The sequence below is a fragment of the Arvicola amphibius genome, chromosome 8, assembly GCF_903992535.2.
Source record: "Arvicola amphibius chromosome 8, mArvAmp1.2, whole genome shotgun sequence".
Lineage (NCBI taxonomy): Eukaryota > Metazoa > Chordata > Mammalia > Rodentia > Cricetidae > Arvicola > Arvicola amphibius.
The window spans coordinates 49,082,578-49,098,264 of record NC_052054.1 but is presented as its reverse complement, the minus strand read 5'-3'; the positions used below and the strand labels follow the sequence as shown (position 1 = coordinate 49,098,264).

At 44.4% G+C, this 15,687-nt stretch overlaps 1 protein-coding gene across 1 annotated transcript; it reads left to right on the top strand.

The window, feature by feature from the left end:
* Positions 1–1,429: 1,429 nt before the first annotated feature.
* Marcks (myristoylated alanine rich protein kinase C substrate) lies at positions 1,430–7,083 on the top strand. The gene is made up of 2 exons (XM_038339183.1): positions 1,430–1,911; positions 3,555–7,083. Exons 1-2 carry the CDS (start codon positions 1,810–1,812, stop codon positions 4,398–4,400), a joined length of 948 nt encoding a protein of 315 aa, XP_038195111.1. The 5' UTR covers positions 1,430–1,809; the 3' UTR covers positions 4,401–7,083.
* The last annotated feature ends 8,604 nt before the right edge of the window (positions 7,084–15,687 follow it).

Below are 15,687 nucleotides of genomic sequence, written 5' to 3'. Positions count from 1 at the left end.
ATTCCCTCGACTGCTGGCCTCCATCGCTCACGATGCACGCTCACTAAATGCAAACGACAAAAGATGGTTTGGATTTTTTCATGAGCGAAATTATGGGTGGTAGAGGAATGTTTATTAGGTTGCACCCTCTATTCCCCTCCCCTCCAGTACATTAAATCAACGCCTTTTCTTTGACACACCAACAGCGTCTGGTGCTTCGGTGGTAAGGGGTGTAGTGACCTAGAGAGACATCCTACACAGCGCCTCAAGCCCGAGTTAGACGTGGAGTCTCCAGGGATTTTCGTGCTGCCTCTGAACCTTGCAGGCGATTTCTTCTGAGACTCGGAATCGGTCTTTTAAAATTTCCTCGCTGCTGCCTCCGTTCCAGGAGCACACTCGCGCGCGCACACACACACACACACACACACACACACACACACACACACACACGTTCAAAATGAAAGTCCCTCCGATGTTGGCAGCCGGCTTTGAAAACAACCCTGTCGACGAGAGTAGCAGCCTCCCAACTGTAAATATGGATTCTTGCATTCAAGGCGCTGTCTCGTTTTATCTCAGAGGAAATTCATTATGTCGTTTCATACAGTGATAAAACGCAAGCAGTTTCGATCGTCTGCAAATGGTCCTCACAGTGTTTGGTGGGAAAGTGATCGCTAATTGGAATAGCCGGAGAGACGCGATTTGAAGCGCTCCAAAGACCAATCTCAAAATATTTTATTTCACGCCTGTGGGAGAGGGAAAGGAGCATGGCTTAGGCTGTTTGTTGCTTTGGCATTTCCCACATCTGGCCTACAGACCTAATTCCAACTGGAGATCTCGCTAGATGAAATTCGATATTCGTGGTTTAAATACCTTTCAGTGTGGGACGATTTAACAATTGCAGCAGTTAAAAAAAAAGCCAACCCCCCCAAACCTTGTGCACTATCTGTGAAATCCATATGGAACGAGAAGAAAGAAAACATGCTACGCGCACACAAATCCTACCCATTGTCTTTAACACTTGCATACACACTCATACACGTAAACACACGGGAAGATGGGGGAGGGGAGAAAGTGGCGAGAGACAGACACGGATATAGACCGACCAGAGTCAATGCGAGTCAAGTTAAAGCTTTCTCCGCCCCCATCCATAAGTACTCCCTCCCGTGTTAATTGATTCCAAACAAAGCAAGCCAATCAAGAGATGCATGATTATATTCAGGCCGTGGGAGACGAGAAGCACGTATTTTTTAATTGATTTATTTATTTGGAGGACATTAATTCTCGGTCTGAGGCTGATTTTCAAACCGTTTGCAAAGCGCGGCTCCATTGTTCGCCCGGAGCGCAGGCCCCGCCCCCTGCTTTGTGTGCGGCGCGCGGATTGGCCAGCGAGCGCGGGGGCCGCGTCAGCGCCCGCGAGCCCATTCATCTGTGCACTTGGGCGTTGGACCCCGCATCTTATTAGCAACCAGGGAGATTTCTCCATTTTCCTCTTGTCTACAGTGCGGCTACAAATCTGGGATTTTTTTATTACTTCTTTTTTTTTTTAAAAAAAACTACACTTGGGCTCTTTTTTGTGCTCGACTTTTCCACCTTTTTCCCTCCCTCCTGCGCTGCTGCTTTTTGATCTCTTCGACTAAAATTTTTTTATCCGGAGTGTATTTAATCGGGTCTCTTCTGTCCTCGCCACCCCCACCCCCTCCCTCCGGTGTGTGTGCCGCCGCCGCTGTTGCTGCTGCCGCTGCCGCTGCTGCTCGCCCCGTCGTTACACCAACCCAAGGCTCTTTGTTTCCTCTCTTGGATCTGTTGAGTTTCTTTGTTGAAGAAGCCAGCATGGGTGCCCAGTTCTCCAAGACCGCAGCAAAGGGAGAAGCCGCCGCGGAGAGGCCCGGGGAGGCGGCTGTGGCCTCGTCGCCTTCCAAAGCAAATGGGCAGGTAAATTCTACCTGTGGTTCTGGGCATTTCTTGGTTGTCTTTCTCTAATCTGGACGCCTCTCCCTCTCGCTGATCGCGCCCGAGGCGCATTCCGGGGAGAGGAGCGTGGCCAGACCCTAGTTTGAAAGTTGAATGGGAGCCGATAGCCTAAATTGTCAATTTTTCATAGGGAGGGTACCTCCCCAGCCCCCACCTCAAAGGAGTGGTTGGTTCCTAAGGATCCTGGCGAATTCTTGAGTAGAGGAGAGGAAGAGTGATAAATCGTCTAAAATGGCGTGGTTTGGAGATAGGCTGAACGTGACTAGCTAGGTGACCCCCCCAACACACACACCCCTTTAGGTTGCATTTGGGTTTGGGGCCACAGCGGTGTTTGGGTGGCTTTCGTATTTATTGTCGAGATTGAGTCGTCTTTGAGATTTCTGGTGTGGTTGTGTGTGTGTGTGTGTGTGTGTGTGTGTGTGTATGCGCGCGCGCGCGGCGCGCGTGTGTGTATGTGTGTGTGTAGGAAGGGGGGAGCCAACGCGGATGGCGGTGGAGAAAGGCAAGCTGAGAAAGCTTATTGTATCCAGAGGCAGTGTGCCCTAGGTTCTTGGAAAGGTGGCTGCTTGGAGCCGGACAAGCAGTTTTTCCAAGTGCCTTTCGATGGGTCTGTTTTGTAGCTGTGTAATTACACACCCATACGACTTTTTAAATGATAACCCTAGTGTGCTGGCAATCCTCTGTGGGTTATTAAAGACCCTTTCCTGTCGACCAAGAGGGTGCAGTTTTGGTGTTTTGGTACTGACTGTTCGTGTGAGTGGCACCTCGGCCACCCTCGGGGACTGCCCAAGTGCTGCTGCGACCCAGGCAGAGAGAGAAAAGGAGATCATGGTTGGGTGGGCTAAAGAGGTCGGCCATGGCTGGCTGCTTCACAAACACCGGGCACCCACCACGCCTCTTTTCCTAGAGCAAAGACCGTGTGGCTTTCGCCTGCTCTAAATCGACTCGGGGCAAGACTGGCTCTTTCAAGAGGCTTTAAAGCCGTTCAAAAATGCAAAAGGAGCTGCCCGGGCGCGCCCCGATTTGCAGAATTATGGGCGAAGGTGGGCGTGGAAGCAGGGCCGAGACTTCAGAAATAATGGGTTTCCCCCGGCCCCGCTGGTTTCAGAGCCTCAGAAAGGCCGACCAGCAGCCACCTGAGCTTTGTTTGCGGACTCCCGGGCTGCGCTATCCGGGCTCGGGGGCGCCTCGGCCTGCGGGCAGGGCCCGGCTAGGCAGGGCGGGGTGGCCCCGCCCCTGAGCGCCCGTCGCCCGCCCGCCCGCGCCCGGCTTGGTGCGGTGGAGGCGCAGCGCCCCCTGCCGGCGCCGAGCCCGGGACGCGCGGCCCGAGGCCCGGGGGGCTCCGGTCCTTCGTGGCGGGAGGGATGGGTAACCTGCTGCTAACCGGAGAGTGGCTCGCCCCGGACTCGTGGGCTCCTCTCCGAAACCCCGGGAATGTGGGCACCCAGTGTCCCTTCTCCAGCCGCGGCCAGCGGGCCACGTGCCGAGTGTGCCGTCGGGCGGCCGGGTCCTTTCCCAAGCTGGTCCCGGGTGGGCGGGGACCGCACTGCCTCGGCCTCTCCGTGTGACACTCTCGGGTTTTTTTTTTTTTTTCTTCCCCGCAGGAGAATGGCCACGTCAAAGTGAACGGGGACGCGTCGCCCGCGGCCGCCGAGCCGGGCGCCAAGGAGGAACTGCAGGCCAACGGCAGCGCCCCGGCCGCCGACAAGGAGGAGCCTGCGGGCAGTGGCGCCGCGTCCCCCTCGGCGGCCGACAAAGACGAGGCGGCCGCGGCGGCCCCCGAGCCGGGTGCAGGCGCCGCCGAGAAGGAGGTCGCCGAGCCCGAGCCCGCCGAGCCCGGGTCCCCTGCCGCCGAGGCCGAGGCTGCCTCTGCCTCCTCCACGTCGTCGCCCAAGGCAGAGGACGGGGCCGCGCCGTCGCCCAGCAGCGAGACCCCGAAAAAAAAAAAGAAGCGCTTTTCTTTCAAGAAGTCCTTCAAGCTGAGCGGCTTCTCCTTCAAGAAGAACAAGAAGGAGGCGGGCGAGGGCGCTGAAGCCGAGGGCGCCACCGCCGACGGCGCCAAGGACGAGGCGACGACAGCAGCGGCGACGAGCGAGGCGGGCGCGGCCCCCGGGGAGCAGGCGGGCGGGGCGGGCGCCGAGGGCGCTGCGGGCGGAGAGGCGCGGGAGGCCGAGGCGGCGGAGGCCGAGCAGCCCGAGCAGCCCGAGCAGCCGGCGACACAGGAGCCGCCGGCCGAGGAGCCGTCGGAGGCCGCGGGGGAGAAGGCCGAGGAGCCCGCGCCCAGCGCCTCCACCGCCGCCGCCACCGCGGGCGACGCGCCCTCTACCGCCGGGCCCGAGCAGGAGGCGCCCGTCGAGGAAGCCGCGGCCTCCGCGGCCCCCACCGCGTCGCCGGAGCCGCAGCCCGAGTGCAGTCCGGAGGCATCCGCCGCACCCGCCGCGGCCGAGTAAGCGCGAGCCTCTTACGTCATCGAAGAACTTTTCCCCTCGTTTGTTTGTTGGAGTGGTGCCAGGTACTGGTTTTGGAGAACTTGTCTACAACCAGGGATTGATTTTTAAAGATGTCCTCTTTTTTTTTGTTTTAATTTTACATTTTTTTAAGCAGCAAATTTTGTTCATTCTTTTTTTTGCCCCCTTTCCCACAGATCCCATCTCAGAGCATTGTTACCACCATTCCGACAGGTCGAGGACAGTGTAGACAGCTTCCTCTGCCTTCTTTCTTCTTTCTTTATTTTTAATTTTTTTTGCATCAGTATTAATGTTTTTTGCATACTTTGCATCTTTATTAAAAAATGTAAACTTTCTTTGTCAAATCTATGGACATGCCCATATATGAAGGAGATGGGTGGGTCAAAAAGGAATAGCAAATGAAGTGATAGGGGCCACTATGGGAAATTGAAGCAGTGCACAACATTGCCAAGATAATATGCCACTAGAAATGATGGTGTAAAGGCTTAGGGTTTTTGTTTTGTTTTGTTTTTGTTTTTTAAAGAAAAATTATTACGATGTATTTTGTGAGGCAGGTTTACAACACTACAAGTTTTGAATAAGAAGGAAAGAGGAAAAAATAAAAACACCAATACCCAGATTTAAAAAAAAAAAAAAGATCATAGTCTTAGGAGTTCATCTAAACGATAGGAACTTCTTGCTTATCTCATGTTAGCTGTACCGGTCAGTGATTACGTAGAATTACAAGTTGTATAGGCTTTATTGTTTATTGCTGGTTATGACCTTAATAAAGTGTAATTATGTATTACCAGCAGGGTGTTTTTAACTGTGACTATTGTATAAAAACAAATCTTGATATCCTTCAGAAGCACATGAAGTTTGCAACTCTCCGCCCTGCCCATTTTTGTAAAACTTCAGTCATCTTGGACCTTTTAAACACAAATTTGAAACTCAACCAAGCTGTGATAAGTGGAATGGTTACTGTTTATACTGTGGTATGTTTTTGATTACAGCAGACAATGCTTTCTTTTCCAGTTGTCTTTGAGAATAAAAGAGAAACAAATCTTCAGATGCAATGGTTTTGTGTAGCATCTCGTCTACCGTGTTTTGTAAATACTGGAGGAGCGTTGACCAATTTGGCGTAGAGCTGGAATGTAACTTTCCTTACAGACATTGCTATTCAACTCCTGCTTAAGGTGTTCTAATTTTCTGTGAGCACACTAAAAGCAAAAAAATAAATGTGAATAAAATGTACAAATTTGTTGTGTTTTTTTATGTTCTGAGACTGACTTCTAGGTCTTAGGTAAACTTTTAGGAAGACCTTGCATGCCATCAAGTACATTTGGTTGTGGTTTCTGATATGACGTTTTCAAGCTCTGAAATCATAAATCAGCGTCAGATTACATATGTAGGGAGATCTACTGTGTCAGTTGTTACCACGTATCTGCTTTTAGTTTGCATTTAAAAGTTGACAGTTACTTTGTCTGTAGTTATAGCATGCCAGATTAAATCATGTAAGACGAAAGTGGTTCGACCCTAAGACTAGAATGTCTTATAAGACTATTTCATAAACCATTTTCTTGTCATGCAGGTCCAGAAACTTAAATTGTTTGATCAATCCAAGTGTTGAGTTTAGGCTGCACATTAGTCATGAAAAGATGGCCGGACATGTTTAAATGTTGGTGGTATATGACCTGCTAGTGTAAGACTTAGCATATGGCTAATTTCCAAATTATTGCCTAAATGATATGCTACACTTTAAGAAATAGGTTTCTATATGGAAGTAATGGTGTTGAATGGACAGCATTGTCAATGTATGGGCCATCTGCATAGCTGCAAGCTTTTTTTTTAAAATGTCAGCATCTTGTTTTTCAAAAGGAAAAGATGCTTTATATATTAATTATTACTAGTTTATTTTATACTTTTTTTCCATCTCATAACTAGATATTTTTACTGGACCCTAACTGATTGAGGTTATGGCTGTTGCTATATTAAATGCAAAATAGTCCACCTGTTGTGCTGTTCTTGAGCAGGGTGGGGTTCAGGATAACGCTGAACCACACCTGTGGTAGCACCTCAAGATTACATCGTATTAATAAGGAATAATAGCTTAGCTTTTCGATAACGCTCCTATAATTGAGGTGACGGAACACGTTTAATGGTTCCTTTGCTTTCTAAACACCCTCCCCACTAATGAAACCAAGTAACATTTGGAAAGAGGAAACTTGATCCTGAGTTTTGGAAGATTAAAGTCAAACCTGGTAACCAAAGGACTGATTTGTGGGTCTTTCCCACCTTAACCAACTTGTTCGAAAATCCCTAGTTGGTCAAGTATGGTGCCTGGCATGTCGTAGGACTCAACTGAAATGAATTTTGAAAAATAACTCCTGAAGTGATTAGTGAAGAACACTGTGTAGAAAATGATTCTATATTGCTAGGTTCTTTTAACAGCTGGGGTTTATTAAGATGCATTATTTCCATTCTAATCACTGCCTAAAATACTCTGGGTGGTATTATTGGAGTGGCGGATTTTCCTCCAAGTGACTAAATGCAATTTGACATACTTTTCATCCAAAGTTTTGTACATCCTGTTGTTTTCTAATGGAAAAAAATGTTAATATGGCTTTTTTGTACTACTAAAAATAGCTTTGAGATTAAGGAAAATAAATAACTCTTGTACAGTTCAGTATCGTGTTATTAAGTCTGTATTAGCAGTGTGGACAGTGGCATTTCTGTGGTCATGAAACACTTACTCTGGATTATAATCATTTGATCCAATTCCTATTGCTTGTAAAATAAAGTTTTACCAACTGATATAATCAAGCCTGCTATATAGGGTGTTTTACAAATTCTATTTTTAATTCAGATTTAGAGAAAAAGAATCAAGAGTTAAAGGTGTTTAGGATTTTAGAAGAGACATGCTTGATTCTGTAATTAGAATGGGAAATCTTATTCATTGAGTTATTGAATAAGTCAAATTTAACAAGTCATTCCTGTTTTTCTCCACATACGGATATAAATTTAACAACCTTGCTGATCAGGTGAAGGCGTTAGGGCACAGTGCATTCTGAAGCGTTGTGTTAGTTTGGTTTCCTGATGAGACTCAGGTTGGTCTTGAACTGACAACACTCCTGCCTGGGCTGGGATTACCGTCACCTGAACTCACTTTAAATAGGTCCCTTAGGAGTTGGTGCCAGTGCGGTGTATAGTTAGAAACAGCTGTACTTAACCTTGACGATGTAACGATTGGCGGTTAGAGTCGCCCATTTTAATCATTCCCTACAAATTGAACATCTCGACTTCCCAGCCAAGTGATGGTACTCAAAGCAGTTTGTAGCAAACAGAACTTAAATCCATGGATCTTTCAGTTCCAGAAATTTCAGTTGGAGTACTTGAAATGATGCCCAAGAACGTTATTCTGAAAACCAGAAGTAGAGAGAGTATGCGTGAATTTCAACAGACTTGATTTAGTCTTTGTTTTTTAATGCTTAAAAATAGAAGCCTCAAATAAGGGTGTAATTGATTAAACCAATGGGGTTATCTTTTTCCCTTTGCATCTTTACCTTCACTCTAGTGACAGGAAAAGCATGAACCATAGACTCAGCTTTCACTTCTACATGTTTGGGGGTCTTTTTTGTTTTAGTTTTAGGGACGTCAGAGCAAAACTGGAGCCATTTTTTTTTCTTTTTCGTCTACAGTTTCTTCAACACTAAGAGCCTTTTTGAAATTGTCTTCATTGTTTGTAGTTCTGGCTTTTGTAATCCAAATGGTAATTCCTAGTTTGATCTGTTAATGAACTAGGTGACAGCGACTGTCCTGCAAACAGCCTTCCCTGCACAGTGAAAGAGTTAACCTCGTTTTGGAAACTGTTTTAGATGATAGCCATTTTTATGAAGAAGTTTAAAAAACATTTTGAATTTTAGAAGCCCCTAACAAATGAGTAAGTTCTGGGATCCCCAAAGCAGAATCTCGTTTTTGGTTTTTTTGGGTCTTTTTCGTTTGTTTTGTTTTTAGGTTTTTTGTTGTTGTTGTTTTCTATTTTTCAAGACAAGGTTTCTCTGTGTAGCCCTGATCGTCTTAGAACTTGCTCTGTCAACCAGGATGGCCTCAAACTGACCAAGATCCATCACCTCCCAAGTGCTGGGATGAAAGGCTTATACCATCTCTACCCAGCATATTTGCATACCTTATCTGTGGTTCATTTTAGAGAAGTATTTACACTCTATGAACTTTCTGACCCTGTTTTGGAAATGTGAAGAAACACCCTTTTACACATGTTTATTGTGACCTCAATGTTCATTATGGAGTTGGAGGAAATTATAGGTTCTAACTCCACATTACAACGAAAACAGCTCTCAAGTATCACAATAGGAACATTCCATGTAATCATTTTCTCAGTCCTTGAGGGGCTAAATACACAGCAAAATGTCATGGTATGCTCCTGGATATACAAGGAAAAGATGTAAAATCATCTTTATAGTAAACCATTTCAGTCTGAAGGATTCTGTTGGAAGACCATGTTGCCGAGGCCGCTAAATTAGCGTTTGTGTTAGTTACATCATGTAATGCCGGGCCATGATGAGCATGTTCAAGAGTCCACCAGCCTCAGCAGGCCTTGCTACCGACTGACCCTTCCACCTACTTCTATTATTTTGCTAGAGCTCTGAATCCTCAAAGCTGGACTGCAGGAATACCTCCACATCGGACTTTTGACTCTTATTAAAGGGAAGTAGAACCTTGCTTGAGTCCCACTCTTCCTCACACATCCTTCTGCTCATTGCTCCCAAACGGAAATCCAGGCTCCACAGTGTCCCAGTGTGAAACAAAGTGCCTCAGCCATGGCATTTACAGCGACAACTGTGATTTACTCTGAGAGTCTAGGAACATTGACTTTATGGTGAAGATCATTTGCTGGAGACAATCAGAATGAAAGAAACTTGAGAATGTGATTGAAATGCTCTCTTCTTGCTCCTGTCTTACCTGTATTCCGCAGCTCCCCCCCCCCCTTTTTTGAGATGAGGGTTTCTCTCTGTAGACCAGCCTATTTTCAGGCCTACATCTATTTTCTGAAAATAACTATTTTCCCTGTTTTAATGCTTAAGCTTGTTTTTGAAACTGACATTTTTATTTATTTATTTTTGAGTTTTCAAGGCAGTATTTCTCTGTGTAGTCCTGTCTGTCCTGGAACTCACTTAGTAGATCAGGCTGGCCTCAAATTCAGAGATCCTCCTTGCCTCCCGAGTTCTGGAATTAAAGGCGTGTGCCACCAATGCCCAGCTAAAGACGGATACTTTTATTACAGAATATCTAAGCAGTTCCCAAAGTTTCCACAGATGGTCTTAGAAAGTAGTTTAGAAGCATGCAAAAGACGAGCTAACCTGGAGAGTTTAAGGTTTCCTGTTCTTCAGGTTTTGAACTGTTGTTCTGGCAAATAAGAAGTTAACCGTAGGATACCAGGGTTCTGCAGGCACAGACTCAGCAAACTGGACTTCACATAATTTGGAAAATGTTTATATTTGGAACATGTGTGGACATTTTTCTTTATTCCTTAAATAATGCAGTGTCACAAAGCATTTATACTGTACCAGGTATTGCACGTAATTTGGAGAGAATTTCTTCGGGGGATGTGTGTGTGTGTGTAGATGATATGTGGAGTTGGGCAGTTCACGTATAAAATTAGTTAGCCTTATTATTATTATTATTATTATTATTATTATTAATTATTATTATATTTTAGTGTGCGATGTGATGTGGAGAAATCTTTCATGATATAATTTAAATGATAAATGAAAATAAATGTGTGGCATTTCTATCACCGTTTAATTCCTGTAAGTCTAATTATATTTAAATGTTACCCAAATCCATCAGCATAATACCTTCTTGTGTGTGCTGAGAAAAATGGAATGTTCAAGCCTGGGGAGCAATCTCTAGCCACTGAGCACATATGTGTTAGGGTGAGGCAGCCTACTTGTTGCTCAACAGGCAGTGCTGCTGACCCGGCAAAATGTTCAAACTTTTGCCATGGAAGTGTGGTGGCAGTGTTTGAAAAGACGGCGAACGTTCTAGGGCCTGGTGTCTTCTATAGCAGGATTAGCTGATGGTGGTGTGTACAGAAGTTTGGGATGGTTGAGCTTAAATGATCGTGAGATTATATTTCTTTCTAAATAAGATTCCAACAGGAGTACCATATTTTAATGTTTTTAATAAAGTGCTGAGCATTGAATGAGGCCATGGATAGTTTAAGGTAACATTGAAAAGGAATTCAAGACATCTGGTAAGCTTATAAAGAAATAAACTTATGGAATTAATCAGGCTATATTATAAAATATTATTAGGTGGAAAATTAATAATGTATCATTTTCCTCTAGTCTTTGAGACATTTAGTTCATTAAGTTACAACAGTGCAAAAATATGTTATATGCCTGCTGGTGTTTTAAGTTTTTTGTTACATTTAATTTACTTGTATGCACGTGCGGAACACATGAATGGTGGGCCATGTGTGTGCAGGTCAGAGGACAGCATGTGGGAATCATGTATGTCTTGGGGCTAGAGTGCAGGTTAGCCCAAAGTGCCTTTGCCTCTGAGTCATCTTCCTGGCCCACCTCTTGGCTATTTTCAGAAGTACAAGTTACTGTCAAGACTGTTTTTCATTGCTGGAGATATGGCCTTGGTCATGTGGGGAGGAACTTCATCCCCAGTCCTGTTTCTTTTCCATTGTATTTTTGAGACAATGTTTCTGTCCAAATGCCTAACCGGCCTCCAACTCTTGACTCTCCTGCCTCAGCCCTTGGAGTAGCTGCGGTTAAATGAACCATGTGTCACTGTTCCACCTCTTGAAGCTTTTAAAAAGGAGAATCAGTTTAATAACCAAAACCAGTGTGTGTGTGTGTGTGTGTGTGTGTTGTGTGTGTGTGTGTGTATTTGATGTTTTGCTTTGGTTTCTGAGACAGTCTTAGGTAGCTCAGGCTGGCCTCAAATTTTCTATGTAACCGAGGCCCAATCCTGTCCCTACCTCCTGAATGCTAGGATTATGGGTACGCACAACCGTTCTGAGCTGATACTGATGCTGATTGATCCCAGGGCTTTGTAGATGCTACATACGAACTCTACCAACTGTGCTGCAGCCCTAGTGTTTTTGAGACAGGTTCTCACTCTATAGCCCAACTTGGCCTTAAGCTCAGTATTTGGAGTCCAGGCTAGCTTCAGATTCATAGGTGCTGGAAATACAAGCCTAAGCCACCATGTCTAGCATATACAACTTAGTCTAGAAATGAAATGTGCCAGAACTCTAATGCAATATATTACTAGGGTTTCTTTCTCCAAATATAGTGAAATTTGTTATGACTATTGCTTGAAAAATTACATTTTCAGCATTCTGGCACATCAAACAAGGATTATTTCCACTCTTAGTGATGAAGAACCGAATTGCACAACAGTTTAAGTATTTAACTATATCAATGTTGGTCAGATGTTTCCATGTTCTTGGTCTTTTATTCAAGGAAATGAAATAAAAGCCCATCCAGATTTGCAGAAGGAACATGGAAACTTTATTTAAAGCAAAACAATAGAAAAGACAAATATATTGTAGGGCACAATGGGCCTTGTGAGTAAAGGTATTCACAGGCCTAATCTGTGGTTGGGCTTCCTTTTATTGGATCCAAGATGAGGAGTTTGTTCACTAAGGGGCACAGTGGGAGTTGTTTTGATAGATTAGGTCGTATAATCATTTTCTACCAATATTTCCCCCCTCGATGCATCTGAAGTTTAAGCATATACTCCCAATTATGCAGAGCCACAAAATGCTAACTATATGATTCTCCCTGAAAGCTAACTTTGAGACAGTCTTGCTGTGCATGCTTTCAAAACCAGGAGGCTAGATTAACATCAGATACATCCTGAGCTCTTTAATTTGATTTTTTGCCATTGATTTCTATGCTATAAAATTTTAATAGTTACCACTGTGCATATCTGATGAATAACAAAGAAGAAAGTAGGCAGAATAAAGATTAATTTAGGCCCCAGACACTCTACTCTGCCACACTTCTTAACCTGTCCAGCTCCTTCCAGGCCCAAAATACAAGACTCCCACTTCTCAGTCTCTCCAAAGACTATAGCAGACAAGTAAGGGCCTCACCAGTATGTGAATACTCTGACACACTTTCTGTCATTCTCTGCTCCCTTCACAAACCAGTAAATGCCCTGCCACCATCTCCCTATCTCAAGGTTTCAACAAGAAAGTTATCTCCAGCCATCAGTCACAGGCCCATACTCTACTCAACTAACTCCAAATGTACAGTTTCAGCACAAAACCAGAGACACAATGAAAATCCAGGACAGTCATCGCCTCCCCAAATAACTAATCCCATGATAATGGGCCCCAGTGAAAGTGACCTCAAAGGATTTCCAGACAAAGAATTCAAAGAATGATTATAACTCTACCCAAGCAAAAAGAAGCAAGGAAATAAAAACAAAGAGATGGAAGCCAGGCATGGTGATGTATGCCTTTAATCCCAGCACTTGGAGTGAGAGGCAGGTTGATCTGAGTTTGAAGCTAGCCTGGTCTACAGAGTGAGTTCCAGGACACTCAGGTGTGGTAATATCTTGTTGTACTCTAACAAATAAAGCTTGCCTGAAGATCAGAGGGTAGAGCTAGCCTCCAGTTAACCATAGTGGTCTGAAGGTCTGTACAGACAGACAGGACGTGATTATGGCTGGGCAGAGAGAGGAACATAAGGCAGGAGGAGATAGGAGCTTGGCCTCTTCGGGCTAGAGATTTCATAGAGGTAAGAACTCTAGTGGCTGGCTGCTCTGCTTCTCTGATCTTTCAGCTTTCACCTCCAAATATCCAGCTCCTGATTTTTATTATTAAGACCAATTAGAACTCGTGCTACAGCCAGGGCTACCCAGAGAAACCCTGTCCTGAAAAACAAAAACAAAAAACAAACAAATCACCAACAACAAGAAAGTAAACGAGAAGGATTAAATGAGGGAGTCAATACCAGATAGGAAAATAGAGCTCAATAAATAAATAGAATCACTGAAAAACAAATTGCAATTATGCTGAAAATAAAAAATTAATAAGCCAAATAAAAGTCTCACTGAAAAGTCTCAGCAACAGAATGGATCCTGTTTGAAAACAGAGACAGGTATGGAAGATATAATAGAGGATCACTCAGTAAAAGTCAAGAGAAAACAATTTAAAATACATGAACCTAACCGGAGAGAGACTGGGGATATCATGGAAAGATCTAAATTTTGGGATATGGTCATAGGAGAAGGAGAAGAACACCATACCAAAGACATAAACTCTATGTTCAGTAAAGCCTTAGAAGAAAATTATCAATACCTAGAGAATTTATTGGCATTTGGGTACAGGAGGCCTACAAAACTCCTCTCTACCATATATTACAGCTGACACATTAAAGACACAAAATAAAGAAAGGGTATTAAAAGTTGCAGAAAAGGTCAAGTCACTTAGGAATGCAAGCCCACTAGAATAACACCTGATAATTTAAGAGAAAAATTTAAAGCCAGAAGGGCCTGGAAGGATGTATTCCCAATTCTGAAAGACCACAATCGTTAACCTAGACAATTATACCTAGGAAAACTATCTTTTAAAATTGAAGGAGAGCTGGGTGTGGTGGTGGACATCTTTAGTCCCAGCACTTGGGAGGCAGAGGCAAGCAGATCTCTGTGAGTTTGAGACCAGCCTGATCTACAGACCAAGTGCCAGGAAAGCCAGAGCCATTACATAGAAAAAAACTTGCTTTCGGGGAGAAAAAAAAAAGCAAAAAGTAAAATAAAATAAAAATAAAAACTTTCCGAGAGAAAAACAAATTACAGAAATGTATAACTGCCAAGTCAGTTCTATGGAGGATCCTGAAAGAAATACTTCCATGTGAATACAAGGATAAGAACACCAAAAAGGTTCCAGTAGGCTCACAGGGAGTGACACTATTAGGAAGTATGACCTTGTTGCAATAGGTGTGGTCTTGTAGGAAGAAATGTGTCACTGAAGATGGGCTTTGAGGTGGCAAATGATAAAGCCTGGCCAATGTGTCACTATCTCTTCCTGCTGCCTGAGGATCCAGGTGTAGAACTCTCAGCTCCTTCTCCAGCACCATGTCTTTCTGCACACCACCATGCTTCCTGCCATGATGATAATAGACTAAACCTCTGAAACTGTAAGCCAGCCCCGATGAAAGGTTTTCCTTTACAAGAGCTGCCTTGGTAATAGTGTCTCTTCACAGCAATAAAACCCTAACCAAGACACAGGGAATCAACAAACCAGCCAGAGCAGGTAAGCCCAAGATGTCGAAGGAAACACAAATCCCTTCCTGATAAAAGTGCCTGAGAATCTAAGGAAATGGGGCATTTGCAATCGTAACAAAGGCAATATACTGCAAACCCAAGGCCAGTGTCACGTGTAGAGGAAAATGAGAGTTTCCACTAAAATCAGGAACATGACAAGGCTCTTCACTCTCTTTTTACCAGTTCAACATAGCACTTGATGTCTTAGCTAACGCAGTAAGATAAGAGGAGGTAAAGGGGATGCAAACAGTTATGACTGTAGCAAAACATGATGAAGAGAAAGTCTGTGGAGGATAGGGTTCATTAGCTTAAAGTTTACAATCCATCATCCAAGGAGGTCAGGGCAAGAACTCAAGGCAGGAACCTGTGATGGGAACTGCTTCGGAGACCGTGGTGGAGTCCTGCTTACTAGCTCTATCCCACTTGTTTTCTTACATCATCCAGGACCACTTGCCCAGGGATGGTACCACCCACAATGAGCTTGGCCCTCCCACGTCAATCACTGAGCAAGAAAATGGCCCCACAGGCTCGTCTACAGGCCATTCTGATGAAGGCATATTCTCAGTTGAAGTTCTTTCTTCTCAGACGACTTTAGCTTGAGTCTCCTGCACTTTAAGAGACCTTCAATGCTTCACCATTAAACTGATACAGTCAATGAATACATTCAGGAAAGTAACTAAATTAACATACACAAATCAGCACCCTTCCTGTATACCAAAGCCAAACACACGGAGGAAGAAATCAGGGAAACAATCTCATTCGTGATGGCTTCAAAAAAATAGCTGAAAATAAATCTAACCAAGGAAATGGAAAACGAGACCAGCAAAGGCTTTGAGACCAAGAAGAAGAAACTAAGGAAGGAGTCAGATGTCTTTGTTTGCTCTATATTGTTGTGATACAGACCATGGCCAAAAGCAACTTGAGTAGGAACAATTTGTTCTACCTGAGGTTTACAGTCTGTCATGGGCAAGTCAGGGCA

Bases quoted from the DNA above. Each gene is read 5' to 3' on its own strand.
- Marcks (XM_038339183.1), top strand. From the start codon at position 1,810: ATGGGTGCCCAGTTCTCCAAGACCGCAGCAAAGGGAGAAGCCGCCGCG. The intron at 1,912-3,554 runs GTAAATTCTACC...TCTTCCCCGCAG, and splicing joins CTTCCAAAGCAAATGGGCAG to GAGAATGGCCACGTCAAAGT.